Genomic DNA, 14,872 nt, shown 5'->3' on the forward strand with positions numbered 1-14,872 from the left:
AGCAATAAGAGGGGTTTAAAATAACGCACTTTAATGACTTTAAGTGTTTAGTTGACAAAGTTGTGAGTAGAATGGTCCAGGTGACAAACGGAGCCAACTACAGGGGTCTCTCAGGTTATTCCGCCAAAATAAATATATTATAATTTAAATGAGCAAAAATAGAGAAGGCAAGTAAAATCAAGTGAACAGAAACAGGCAATCGAGATGATTATTTTTTTATTTTTTTTAGACCCTCAGAGCGAGTAAAGAGCAAAGTGGGTTGTTTGAACTTTGACTTTTATCTATAAGGAGTTGAAAGCAAGTCCTTAGGAGGGCCCTCATTCTCAATGCAAGCTAGCTCTTACTTGTGTTTAGTAAGGAGGCTACCTAACATACAAGTGATTGCCCTGGTTGTGATTTCTTCCTTGGGTAGGCCATCACTCACACAGGGAAAGAAAGTCGTATAAGGACACATAGTCCATCTTAATTTATCTCAATTTTAAGTAGGGTTAAACAATAATCCATTTATAACTTTAACCCATCATATTTCGCTCAAATTCAATCTACGTTCTTTAAATTATTAGTTGAGATAAGTTCAAAAACACACCTAATTTTTTTATTTTTTTTGAGTTTCTTACCTAAACTATTGGAAGTGTGAGGTTTATATCTAAACAATCACTTATTATTTTGAGACACATCTTAGTGGTGTGTGTAATACATTCTCTCTTTTATTTTAAAAAAACCTTGCCACATGACAATCCACATGGAAAAAATATTGCATACGATAAAAAATAAATAAACTATTAATATTAGTTAAAAGTTAAAGATTAAAGTACTACTATCTTCAAAAAAAATATTTTTTTTAAAAAAGATAAAATTTAAAATATTTTTCCCACCCCACTTCACCCCCCATACCCCCTTCCCCCGACAATCTCTCGTCCTTTTTTTTTCAAAAAAAAAATCATACTTCACCATCCCCCAACCACCCACTAATAAAAAAATAATTAAATATTCAACCCCATCCCATTTAATCCTCCCCTCCTAATTTTTCTTATTATACATTTTTCTCATTTTATATTAGGTATATACATATATCTTTAGGAAAATATTTTTTTCTATATGCATACCAAATATGACAGAAATAATTAATTTTTTTTTTGCGGCAAGTAAGAAATACTTTTCTAAAAACATCTGCATACATCTAACATAAAATGAGAAAAAAAAATTGAAATCTAAGGGTTAGATAGGGTAAGGTAGATTATTTTTTAAAAAAAATTAGGGAAGGAAGAGATGAAGTAAGATTTTGGGATAATACTTCTTTATTTTATAACTTTAATTAATACAGGTAATAATTTTTTTATATTTTTTTATCAAGATTAGAGTTGTCAAAAAGTTCAGGCCTAGCACCTTCCGGTCCAAGCCTTGTGGGTCAAGAAATTTGAAGGGCTAGGACAGACCGACCCTTCATTTGGAAGGGCCTGAAGATGCTCAACTCAACCCAACCCTAGAAGGGCCGAGGGCTGGGGAGGGCTAACCCTTTTTTTTCTTTTTCTTTTTCTTTTCAAACTTAAAATTCTATAACATCAAGAAAATGTGAAGATTTTCAAATTAAATATGGCAAACAATGGTGTTATTTCAATAACACTAGCAAAAATCTAGTGTAATTAACATGTATCTAGGATACTAGATATACGAGATACATGTATCTGGTGTGATGCATCCCAGATATGCGACCGAGATAAAAGAGTGACAAGCGAGATAGGAGGGAGGTGAGGGCGCGAGATTTGTCTATGTATCCTAGATACATGCGAATCCACTTGGATATGTATCTAGAACAAATTAATCTAATTTTGAGTACATGTATTTGGACGTACCAAAATCTGGTAAGATTCATAATATTATAGCATAGCGTGCAACATTTAAGTAATTAGCTCATACACTAATAAGATTGTTGTAAGTTACCTTTAAATAAATAGTTTTGTCCCATGGACCGACTCCAGCCCGACCGATCAAGCCTCAAGGGCCAAGGGCTTATAAGCCGTAGTTTTAAATGAGCATGAAAAATCCTATTCCGACCCTACCCCAATAACAGGTTGGGTTGGGTCGGCCCCATGGGCTAAGCCCATTTTGACAGCTCTAACCAAGATAGAATGTTTTGTCCATATAGTGTATTGTGATTAAAAAAAATTAAATAAAAGAGAGAGGCGTGTTTTTTTAACTAATAAGGGATAATTTAGATATAAAACTTTTTAAAAAAAATTAAAAATTAAAATGTGTTTTTGAATTATACCAAACAACCCCTAATGTTTGTGTTTTGCTTAATATATTACACTAGGTAAATTGTCCGTGCTTCGCTTGGTTGTGAACTACGTCAATAATCTACCTATGAATATTTGATAATATAAGTGTTTTCCAGTGGGTACAACTCTACGATAAATTGTCAAAAATATTTTATCCAAAGATCAAATGAAATATTTTTTTAATCTTAAAACCAAAAAGATTTTATTCTAAGTGTTTATGCATTTTGTTATTAATTCTTCATTTTATTGTAGTTATTCATCATCAAAATCTTTAGAAAAGATATGTAATTGTTTCATTGTCTATATTTGTATTTACAAAAAGTGGTACAAACATTTTATTCATCAATTGCGAGAGTTTTTCTCCTATTCAAGGCCACTTGATAAATTAATTAAAATTTATAAACACATCTCTTGGAGTTCAATGAAATAATGTATGTCGCTCAAATAATTTGGATTAAATGATGTCTTGGCAAGTCCCTTATTCAAAATCATTCGCAGTCGATGACACTACTTTGATAGCCAAAAGGTATATTTTGTTGTTTATGTTTCGATCAATATGATTAAAACTTTATTTTTTTGCGACTTTTAAACTAATGTTTATAAGGAGATAATTATTTCTTTAATATTTGATTAATATGGATTCATCCTACTTTGAGGGGTAATTCATTGACTTCAATCCAACATTTGAACCCCAAACTTTTAATTAAGGTTGAGTACAATACTTACCATTCCTTTATTTTTTGGATGCCACTAATCGATTGAATGTCTCGATAAGATAGAAAGTTGAATAACTAAAACTCCAAGGTAGTGTGAAACCACCATAACTTTTGAACACTCAAAAGTCCCTTCTTGGAGATGCCACTAATCGATTGAATGTCTCGATAAGATAGAAAGTTGAATAACTAAAACTCCAAGGTAGTGTGAAACCACCATAACTTTTGAACACTCAAAAGTCCCTTCTTGGACATCCCACAAATCTTTTAGCCACTGAAAACTCTATAAAAATCAAAGTAATTTATTTTACAAGTTTAAGAATTCTAATCTACATGACACCAATAGTCTAATGATTACATCAAACTCTTGATTAACATATATTTACTTCAACATAATGATAAAAAACATAAACATAAACAACAAAGTTTAAAATATGTACTCAAAAACAACAATTAATAACATAAACATAAATTAATGATCGTAAAAAAAATACCAGGATATGTAACAATAGAATGAAACAGAAAGGAAAAAATCTATCCCACTTAATGCACATTGTCCCCTTAAGGAAATTATTCTCCTCTAGTACCCGATGTTTAAATGAATAGACCCTCCCAGGATAGAACGATTCTATTCACCAGTGTATTGATACAAAAATAATGGTGTCAGTGAGTCACTCAACATGAGCAAAGTACACGAATATTTAGTTGTGCAGAAGAAGAAGAAGTTCAGAATTTTCGTTGTTTTAAAATGAGAGGAAATTCCTTATTTATAGACAACAAAGGGTGGTGTGAATAAATGCTTATTGCGTCTTATCGGAGAGGTCACAACTCTTTGGAAAAGTCACAATTTTTCATAAAAGTCACAATTTTTCATAAGTTGTAACTCTTCATAAAAGTTGCAATTCTTCATAAAAGTCGCAACTCTTCGTAAATGTTGCAACTTTTCATAAAAGTTACACGTTTTTTATAAAAGTCACAACTTTTCATGAAAGGAAAAACTAATTTTAGAAATAAATAAATTAAAAAGGAATCCTGGTTTGTGATGTCGCCACGTAGGCGGGCCTAAGATTCTCTTTTTATATATATATATATATATATATATATATATATATATATATGATTTCGTTCTTAACCCCCCACATAGCACCTCTTGTTGCGTACAATACCAGCAGCACAACGTACACTCTACAGAGAAATCAATGGATGCTAAGATCGGAAATTTCTTCGACTCGGTCGGAAATTTTTTCACCGGAGGAGATCAGATTCCTTGGTGCGATTCCGATATCGTCACTGTAAGTACACTAGTTAGCAATTTTTTTTTAATTTTTTTGCAATTTGATTTCGGCAACTGTAGCTGATTGGATATAGACGAAGAACTGCTTGTGTGGGGTTTTCAGTGAATTTTCTATTTCATTTTATATCTCTGTATGTTTGTTTGTAATTTTGTATAGTTGGTGTTTATCTTTGCTTTGAAGTTGAGAGCGAAAAAAAAGAGCTAATCCAGAAGGGTTATGTGGCAAATTATGGAATAAACTCGTTTCAGTGCATGCTGAAGGATTACCATAGCTGGCTGGCTTGGTTTGGGGGTAAAAATGGTTAGGGCTGGTTTGGATGTAGAAATTTGGATAAGGAGGAGATTTTGGAAGAAGCATTTTCAAATTAATCCAAAATAAGAGCTCAAAATTAACTTTGCTCTTTTGTTGTTTCTTGAGCAATATGAATATATTTTCAATGGATTTGATTTATATACATGAATAATCTGCAGAATTTTTATACCGTAATTGTAAATTAGTTGGCCATAGCAAGTGATTTCCCTTTCTTTTCTTTTTTTGCTTTCTGTTTTTTTTTTTCTTCGTGTTTTTACTTTCAGTAGATGGTTTTCAAGGTCTTGCATATTGGATGGAAAACAAACTTTAATCAAGAAAGGTATATATGTTTTTGGCTTTTGACTTGCATTACCTGTGATCTCAATCCTATAAGTAACAGAAATCAACTGCTTTAATCAAGAAAGAGATTAATGTTAGAAACACAACCACCTGAGAGACGGAAAACTTCTAGGAATTAGGGCTAAAGTGAGTAGTGGCCCCAACTTTACTGTAAACTATTTGTAGAAGGTTTATCAGTGTTGCTTTACTTTGTTGGAGGACTGTTCCAATTTTAACAACTGTTTAGAGTTCAGACGTATCTATCACGTGATTTCTGAACATGAACAAGAGGCATTTAAAACATATCTGAAGTCCATTTTGCCCACAAACCATTCCACTTACGACAATGGAAATAAAAAGCTTAGATGCGTACATTCTACCCTCCCTAGACCCCACTTGTGAGATTACACGTTGTTGTTGTTGTTGTAGAGGTGTCTGTTCACTTGTCTCCCTGTTGCATCAGTGGGTGATTTCTTGAATCATCTTTCTTTGTTCAAAGCAAAAGTCGTTCTGGCTGTGCCATCCATCTATAGGGGGTCATGGTGTTGATAATTACGACACAGACAAAAAGGAGAGTGATGGTTGAAGGATAGCAGAATTGGTGTCAAAGTTGTTTGGTTTTGGTTAACGTTTCCTTGAGACGTTTGTAAAGCTCTCTCTGAATATCTTGCTGAAAGAGTCTGCTGTTGTTCAAGAGAATAATGTGTAATTTGTAATAGATTTGCGGATCCATGTGGTATCTGAGTCGTTCACAAGGGCAATCTATGTACAGGGTTGTGAACGTGAAGTTGCTGAGGCGGGAAAAGGTTCCTCTGATGAACTGAAAAATGAATGCATCATGCGTCTATCATGGGCTCTTGTTCACTCAAGACGTCCAGAAGATGTACAACGTGGAATAGCAATGCTTGAAGGTGAGATCATTGGAATCCTTTTTTTTTTTTTGGAATCCATTCATCCTTTTCCATACCCTGTGCTTGGGGATTGTTGAGTTTCACGAAAGCTTTGGTAAACACTTTCACTTATATGTTTGTCCTTTCCCTAGCTCTTATGGATTTTACCTTTTGACTCCTCTCCCTTTGCCTTTTGCTTTGCAATTTACTGTTTTCACTCTTCTTATGCTAGTTTCCTTCCTTAGCAAGAGCTCCAACTTATTTTGTCATTTGCAGCTTCTCTGGGTGGCAGTAACAGTCCCCTGCAAATGAGGGAAAAGATTTATCTTCTGGCGGTTGGCTACTACAGAAGTGGGGACTATGCAAGAAGCAGGCAGCTTGTTGAGCGCTGTTTGGAGGTTTGATATTTGTTATTCAATCTTTGCTAGTATATTTTATTCACCTCTTCACTTTGCCATTAAAATCTGAGATATTTATCTCTGTGCTATGAAGTTTGTTCCCCTACTTTATCTTGGACAATTTATCTTTCTGCAGCTTGATTTATGAAATCCAAAAATTGCATACTCAAACTTCGTTGTGTCATGCAATTCTGAAGTTTTGCTATTTCATTGACTTGGCTGAGTACTTTTCAAGTTCTTTCCAAGTCTGTTCTTAATCATTCTGCCTTAACTAGTAGCTGTTTGAATCTATAGATTGAACCGGAGTGGAGACAGGCCTTGACCCTCAGGAAAACTATTGAAGATAAAATTACTAAAGGTATTAAGCCGAATCTTTATCTTCAGTTATTTATCAGATTCCATTTCCAGTCAAAGAATGAAGTTATGAACTATATATGTTCATTGTCCAAGCAGATGGAGTAATTGGCATTGGCATTGCTGCTACTGCCGTTACTGCTGTTGGACTCCTGGCTGGTGGACTTGTAGCAGCTTTGTCCCGCAAGAAATGATCCATCAGTAAAATCAGTAACATGCATATGATACTTCGTCCTCTGGTCCGTGTATACATCTGAGGCTATCAACTGTAATTCGCCAGTACTTAGTTTTGATACTTGTCTTTCTTTGTTGAAACACTGACATACTGCAACTGAAGCAAAAGGATGTAGGCTGGCTTTGCTTGACTTGATTGTCTAGTTTCTATGTGATAAAAAAAAAGTGACTTGTTGATGTTGTTGTTAATCGTAGCAGAAAGGAGGATCCATGTAGTTGTTTCTTTTCAATAAGTTGGTTCCTTTACCCGTATGATATACTGGCTTGTTTGTGTTTTGAAGTCGTCAAGGTTTCACCAAACTCTTTAACTTTGTTCATAAATCATAACTGACTTGGACATGCCATCTGCATACAATTGCCAACTCAAAATGTAGACACCATGGGTTCCAAGTTGATAAGAGTTAATTGTAAAGATTGTAGGCAAAAAATTACACATATTGTCTACTCGTTAATCATGCGTGAATAGCAAGGGCTAGAACGTGTGCGATTATTTATAAGGCAATTACAAGTTCAACATGACATATATACTAGAACTAGAATTTATACCAAGACTATGATTTTTCTTAATCTGTTATCGAAACAATGTGTAGTAAGTATTAGATATCTTGGCTTTTATGCAATGATAAGCTTCCTTCAAATCAAAGATCAACTCTATACGTTCTCTTTCTATAACAGTCCGCCTCTATTTTCATCCAGAAGCACCAATCCTTCATAAGTCTATTTCACATGCGTTCGGCGATTTTCTTCTGTTTTTACCTTAATAACTTAATCAATTAACTTAGCAAAAATTCTTTACACCATACATTATGCTACTTTTAGAGGTTTGTTGAAAGATAATTGTTATTTAGATAGAGATAGAGATACACAAGTCGAGAAGGGAAAAAAAAGATGAAAATGTTTATTGTTGTTGTTTATGGTGGTTGCTATTCTATCCAAATATAAATCAAGTGTTTTTATGATTTACTAAAAATGACAGAGAACAAATTACATCCATTAGGGTGAAAAAAATTGAAAGGTTCGTAATTTGATTAGAGTAATTACTATTCAATGAAAGTACCTAACATATAAGACTCTGTGGCCCAATGGATAAGGCGCTGGTCTACGAAACCAGAGATTCTGGGTTCGATCCCCAGCAGAGTCGTTTTATTTTTTTAAAATTAATTTTCTTTGTGAATATACATGGACAATGTAAAGAATTCTCATGTAAATTACACTGGAGTGGGGAAGTGAGTGAAAAAACACCTGAGATAAAATTTAAAAAAAATGTGGTGTTATTGGAAATCAATCAAACATCTTTGTGATCTCAAGTTCACTAAAGAATGAAACATAAACAAAGATTCTACCCAATACATCAAAAATAGCTATACAACAGGGACAGAGAAAAGAAGAAAACTAAAATGAATTATATCACTTCTAATCACAGAGAACTCCTACTTAAGCTCTCATCATTTAACTCTGCTTCTATAGATCTTAATGATGTACAATGAACCAATATTTGGAACTCCTATAACTATAACAACAGTATAGCTTCAGTCCGCAACAACTTTTGATGATCTCCCACCAACTCTTTCTTTAACATCCTGTAGAGTCCTTACCTTGCTGCTAAAAATCTGATGCAATAGAAAACGAAACTGAGGCGTTGCAGGCTTGCAGCAGCTTTGAAGGTTTCAGATGGATTATTGGTTGTCTGCTTCACATTTCTAACCGCGAATCATGGTTCCTTGTGGAACATAATAAGAAAAGAGTCTTGGTCTTCTCTAAAGCAATCATGTTAAACCTGGAGATCCTGTCTTCTAGAATCGGCTTCCTCAGAATACGATTCATCTTCTTCTTCATGCTTATGTGATTCCCCGTTTGAATTACATAGTCGTGTTGATAACGAAGGGGATGTAGGTGTGTAATTACCTGCAATTTTTTGGTAGTAATTTTATGGATGGAGAGAAAAGAACATCAGGTTTTTATAAACATTGGGATGATGAAAAGTGCACCTCTGAAAGATGAACTTCTTTCCACATCTTTGGTAACATGCAACAAGATGGTTCCAGAGAGCACAACGATGAAACCGCATATTTCTGATGTAATGCTCCCAATGTTCTGGCCATCCCAGTCCTACATAATGTAGTATAAATAGATCGATAAGCATGGCTTCAAAGTTTTGGACAAATAATCATGGTTTTCCTGTTCCATATGATGTAGTTATTGTTGGTATTTCCAAGTCATGCAATTGTGTAAATGTACATGGCATTCTAAGGCGTAAAGTTTGGGATAAATTCCCAAGGAGCGGACGAACTCTAATGTATTCATCATTCTCTAGAAACAAGCTCAAAAGTGAAGGAAAAAGGTAGATACTACACCTTAAACATGATGACACTGGCAACGATTGTTAGTGTTGTGAACATAACATAGTATATAGGAGAGACAACAGCAGTATTGAAGGTATCAAGGGCCTGAAACATGGAAAGCAAAAAATAAAAGGTGTTAAAGCAGAGAGATGATTGGTCAGCTTTTTCATGATATCAGCTAAACGTTGCTCGACGAAGGTAAAGGTAAAATAGTCTGCTCTATACATCACATTACTAGAAACCAGGAATCAGGATTAATAAAGGACGATGCTATCACACCATTTAAGATTGATACCCCAAAGGAAAGAAATTCAAGAATAACTACTACATTTTCAAGAAAAAGGCTGCATAAACTACCCAAACAAGCACAAAGTCTTCTTGGAACTCAACAAGATCAAGCTGCACTACACACTACAAAATAGAAGGACACTGAAGAAATCGATGAACAAGAATTAGAGTATGTATGAAAGGTGAAGCAGCTTCTCAAGATTAACAAAGAAAGAAAACATATAATATGACTTCTGTAATAAGAAAAAGCGTTCATAAAATCAATAGCATCTAGAAGCTAAATTTGAAACTCTTCAATCAGTCAGTCAAAAGAAGGAAAAAGAAAAATATCTAATCTGACCTGCTAAAAACTTGCAAAAATTATTAGATTACCAATGTTATCCACAATCTAAGACATATATAGGAAATTTAAAATATTCCAGTCAGCAATATAATTTTGAAATTAACATTTCAGATACACTTTAAAGCTAAATCTATTAAGAAATCAAAGACATTCTTTAAAGCTAAAGCTATTAAGAAACTAAAGACTCTTGATACTTCCACAAACATGGACTACCCCCCAAGCAATTAAGTAACTCATCTTAAAGTTTTAAACTGCTGCAATGTATGCAGAACAAAACTAGGCATTTTAGAGTCTTCATCTTGAATCTGTTTCCTCAAGAGATATATGGCATCGATTCGTCAACCTTCATGCAATTCTTCTGTCACTTCTTCATTATTAATGTACTTTGTCGATATCATTCAGTATACTACAACTACAAGGATAGAATTAGGATTATCAACAGAGACATATAAATTACTATCACGACAAATGGTTCCATTTTGATAAAAATCAACTCATCAATTGCACCTTACATTAAAAGAATTCAGTTGCATGAAATGGTTTTGGCATTGTTTGAGGGAAGTTCTATGTTCAATGATGGTATCTGTAAGTAAGGAAGAAGAAAAAGCTCAAACACATGATCTTTTCTGGTAAATAATAATAATATTTGTTTCTATTCATCATTAGCAATAATTGGAAAGCACAAACTTCTTGAGAAAGCCCATCTCTCATGACTTGCTAGATAGGAAATTAGAGTTCCTCACTTCCTTGTACTTCTCTGATCCAGTAAATAGTCTACCGATAAATAACAACACAATAAACGAGAGCTTTTGACAGCGCAGAATACAACTTTGTACAGATTAGAGCAGCGTGCCTTCTGTTTTTTTATTTACTTTTGGGATACCCATGAGGTTCCTGTTAGTATAGCTGAACGTTTTTTTTGGTAGAGAATCACATTTTCCTGTAGGTAAACAACTTTTGATATACTTCTTGTATAGAGTGTTTCCCCCACTCTAGCCAACTTCTCGCACCTCTTCACTGGGACATCTGTGCATCTCCTCTTCACAATTCGAACCATCTCAGTCTTACTTCCCTCATCTTGTCCACCACAGAGGCCACTCCACCTTGTCCCGTATATCTTCATTCCTAATCCTATCTCGCCTAGTATGGCTACACATTCCTCTCAACATCCTCAATTTCATTATTTTCTTCTACAAGAACGTGTGATTCTTGATCAGTACAAACCAATTTATAAAACTACCTTCAAGTCTTGGTGACACATTCTTATCACACAAGACACTGGATGCAAGCCCAATTTCACCCACCCTGCTCCAATGCGATGTGTAACATCATCGTCAATCTCCCCATACTTGAATATAGACCTAAGATACTTGAAACTTCTTCTCTTGGAGATGACTTGTGTATCAGTCCTTACTTTCACATCTGCCTCGTGAATTACGTTATTGAACTTGCACTCCAAGAGTCCAAGTACTATGCTGTAGTTCTACTCAACATGAATTCTTTAGACTCTAGAGTTTGTCACCAAACCCCCAGCCTATCATTAACTCTACCTATGTTCGGTCAAATTATGTCCTTTACAAATAACATACACTATGGCATCTCTGTTTGGATATGTTACATCAGTTCATCCATCACCAAGGATAATAAAAATGGGCTAAGAGATGATTCTTGGTGCAACCCTATCACGACTTGGAAGTGCTCCCAGTCTCCTCCCTGTGTCCTCACCCGAGTGTTAGCTCCACCGTACAAGTCGATTTTAAATCGCCCTAATATAAGCTAGGGGAACACCTCTAACCTCCAAACATCTCCATAGAACCCCCCCCCCCCCCCCCCTAAGGACTTTGTCATATGCTCTTTCTAGGTCAATAAACACCATATGTAAGTCCCTCTTCCTCTCTGATCAACCGATCTCCTTATGAGATGAATGACTTATGTGGTTGAATGCTCCGACATGAATCCAAATTGGTTCTCGGTAATGAGCACACCCTTCCTCACCCGCATATCCACCCTCTCCCAAACTTTCATAGTATAACTAATAGCTTGATACCTCTACAATTGTTGCAATTCTAAATATCACCCTTATTCTTGTACAATGGGATCATTGTACTCGACCTCCATTCTCCAAGCATTTTTTACGTCCTAAAAATAACGTTAAACAACCCAGTTAGTCACTCCATTCTTGTTTTGACATTGCGATTCCAAAATTTCACCAGAATCTCGCCTGGTCTGGTCACCCTCTGTCTACTCATCTTACGAATAACCCTCTCAGAGTATTCTAAATCACCCAGCATAATATTCATGTCCACCTCTTCGTTCAAAAGTTTATGGAAGTATGCCTGTCATTTCTGTCTATTGTGTGCATCTTCCACCAATACTGTCTTCTTCATCTTTAATGCACTTCACTTGGTCCAGATCTCAAGTTCTTCTCTCTCTTGCCTTGACAAGCCGATACAACTTCTTATCCCAGCCATTATCCAATAGTTCTTTATACAAGCATTCAAAATCTGTCATTTTAGCTGTTGTAATCGCTAACTTCGCTTCCTTCTTCATTACCTTTTATCTCTCCTTTCCTCTTTCCTCGTCTTTGCTCTACACTAACTCCATATAAGCAACTTTCTTGGCTTCCACTTTCGCTGGACAGCTCCATTCAACCACCAATTATTGGAATTTTTTTAGGGCCAATTTAGAATCTTGAAGGAAGAATTAACAGTTCAATTTAAAGAGTAAGTTTGTAGACAAAATGTGTTCCATTACAAAAACAGTTAGAATAGCAGCTACTCGCCTTATTGAGATAGTTCATTTGTGTAACGACACAAACTGCCACAATAAACATAAAAGCCCAGGTTTCCGGATAGATCAGCTGGTTCTTTCCCTCAACAGTTAACTTCAGTGAAGTACCAAGGGCTTTAACACTCATAACCTGCACAATAAACATAAGAGGGACATAAATTCTAATGCATCTATGCAAACAGTTACAAAGTTTTTGGTTATTGACTAACAAACATAAGATTTTGGAAGTTAAGCATTTAAATGATAGACCACAAGGCAAGCAAATTCGATTCAAAGTTTTACCGAGAGAGAACCCATCAATGAGCAGATTCCAGTGAAAACAAGAACATTTGAGTGTCCACATTGAGGAGCAAAGTAGAAGACAAGAATGAAAACCAAGACAATCACCGATCCCATGTAGAGCAAAAATGCTGGAGTAGGAAAGGAAATGAAGTTAAAAAGTGTAGATGGTCCCAAAGGAACTAGACGATTTGGTCATGAAGGAAACATCTCACCTTTCTGAGTTGCCATATACCAAATTTCTTTGACAGAAGAGATAGGATGCTCCTGTGGTGCATGGACAACTATAACAACAGAACCAATAATGCACAGCACACATCCCAAAACTCCAAGTGGATGCAACTTTTCCTTCAAAATAATCTGAGCCAATACAGCACTACAAGAGTTTTTGGCCATAAAACTGGTTATGCAAGCAGAAGCAAATCTCAACTCTTATCATAAACAATGATATACACTATTACCAAGATTACACACCTGACAATTATACTCAATGCACCAAGAGGGGTGACAAGAACCGCCGGAGCAAAAGCATATGCCACAAAATTTGCAATCTCTCCGACTATCACTATGAAAAGCAAAAGAAAAAAAGACAAGAAAATTCTATGGACAGTCAGCCAATGATCAAGAAAGAAAACACTAGACCTAGGCCACACCTTACTTCTATTTGGAGAAATTCATGAAACAAATCAGTAGCACCAAAAGGGTAGAGAAGTTGATTAACAGAAAACTCCAAAATTGAAAAAAGAAACACACTAATCAATCATTAAACTTAACTTCCCATACCAAACTATCAACAAATTATATTCATATATACACTTCTACCAGTCCTTTCAAGCAGCAACACTTTATCAAACATTGAAATACACAAACAAATGCTGTAATTAAGGATATAGGACTGCAGAGAACAGAAACAACATGCCCAGCGCAATCCCACAAGTGGGGTCTGGGGAGGGAACTGTGTACGTACGCAGACCTTACCCCTACCTTGAGAAGTAAAGAGGTTGTTTCCGATAGACCCACAGGGGCTCCAAAAAAGAGGGAAAAACTTACTTGTGATCATTCCAATCCACCAGAGGGGCTCCAAAAGATATGAATACCCACCAACACCTACAAAACAAACCCAAGAAAACTCAAAATCAGATTCATACAACAGAACAAGTAACAAGAACATGAAAAGATGAAAACTTTAAAGAACCCCACATACCAGCTCTAACACCAGAGACTACAGCAGCTCTTCTAAGGCCTTTCTTCTTAATAATAAAACTTGTCCCTATGAACACACTTGAAAGCAGAGCCAAAATAATACCTGTCATATTATCTTTAGAGAAAACCATGACTAAAAGTTACTGTATCTTTCTTCTTCTTTTCTTCATGGAAATATGAAAATAATCAGTTTTTCCTTATTGGGTCATCAAATCTCAACTCAAATCACAAAAAAAGAATATTTAAAATTTGTTTTTTTTTATTTATAACACTTGTTGTTCTTGATTTGGCATATTATATGTGCTGCAAATTGTCAGATCCAGCTCATTATTCACAAATGGGTCCTAACGATGTCCGACACTTGAATGAAAACTAGCCTTAGATCAATAATCATCCAAGGTGTATATTCATACTTGATTCTTGATTCTTGTGCATTTCATCACATGTGATTTTACGTTCAATAAGAAAAGATTTTATACTAAAAAAAAAAGAAAAAGGGAAAAGGCTCAAATATGTCATCGAACTTTCAGAAAAGACTCATTTATGTCATTCGTTAAAAGTTTGGCTCATCTATGCCATTACCGTTTAAGAAAAGGCTCATTCATGCCATTATTTTTTAAACGGTGGTTTTGTAAAATCATTTTTTACACGTGACCAATTATAATTCGGCCACGTCATTATTTTTTTATTCCTTTCTTCTGGTCTACATTACATCTTTTAGATACCGTTCTTTTTCAACTCTCGATAGAGATAATATTAGTAGAAAACTTAGAGCTTATTTGTGTTAGTAGATTGTTAGTAGTTGATAAACAGTTAATATTTAGATAGAAATAT

General features: G+C 35.0%; 2 protein-coding genes and 1 non-coding gene across 4 annotated transcripts; 2 read left to right on the forward strand and 1 right to left on the reverse strand.

Moving 5' to 3' along the window:
- Nucleotides 1–4,119: 4,119 nt before the first annotated feature.
- On the forward strand, nucleotides 4,120–6,967 carry LOC125818074 (mitochondrial fission 1 protein A). Its single transcript, XM_049497595.1, has 5 exons — nucleotides 4,120–4,284; nucleotides 5,690–5,828; nucleotides 6,084–6,205; nucleotides 6,500–6,563; nucleotides 6,659–6,967. Exons 1-5 carry the CDS (start codon nucleotides 4,192–4,194, stop codon nucleotides 6,751–6,753), a joined length of 513 nt encoding a protein of 170 aa, XP_049353552.1. The 5' UTR covers nucleotides 4,120–4,191; the 3' UTR covers nucleotides 6,754–6,967.
- Nucleotides 6,968–7,861: 894 nt separating this feature from the next.
- On the forward strand, nucleotides 7,862–7,934 carry TRNAR-ACG (transfer RNA arginine (anticodon ACG)). Its single transcript has one exon. It is a non-coding gene; the product is annotated as a tRNA-Arg (tRNA).
- Nucleotides 7,935–8,088: 154 nt separating this feature from the next.
- On the reverse strand, nucleotides 8,089–14,395 carry LOC125818071 (probable magnesium transporter NIPA6). 2 transcript variants are annotated; one of them, XM_049497591.1, is made up of 9 exons: nucleotides 14,040–14,395; nucleotides 13,886–13,942; nucleotides 13,310–13,400; nucleotides 13,051–13,211; nucleotides 12,839–12,966; nucleotides 12,549–12,686; nucleotides 9,148–9,240; nucleotides 8,782–8,902; nucleotides 8,089–8,698 (listed from the first exon to the last, which is right to left on the reverse strand). In XM_049497591.1, exons 1-9 carry the CDS (start codon nucleotides 14,167–14,169, stop codon nucleotides 8,565–8,567), a joined length of 1,053 nt encoding a protein of 350 aa, XP_049353548.1. In that variant the 5' UTR covers nucleotides 14,170–14,395; the 3' UTR covers nucleotides 8,089–8,564. The 2 variants fall into 2 exon arrangements, with proteins under 2 accessions (XP_049353548.1, XP_049353549.1); XM_049497592.1 differs by having other exon boundaries at nucleotides 13,310–13,435; nucleotides 14,040–14,181.
- Between the last annotated feature and the right edge of the window lie 477 nt (nucleotides 14,396–14,872).

This window comes from Solanum verrucosum, unplaced genomic scaffold, assembly GCF_900185275.1.
Source record: "Solanum verrucosum unplaced genomic scaffold, falcon-dt-bn FXZP01000253.1, whole genome shotgun sequence".
NCBI lineage: Eukaryota > Viridiplantae > Streptophyta > Magnoliopsida > Solanales > Solanaceae > Solanum > Solanum verrucosum.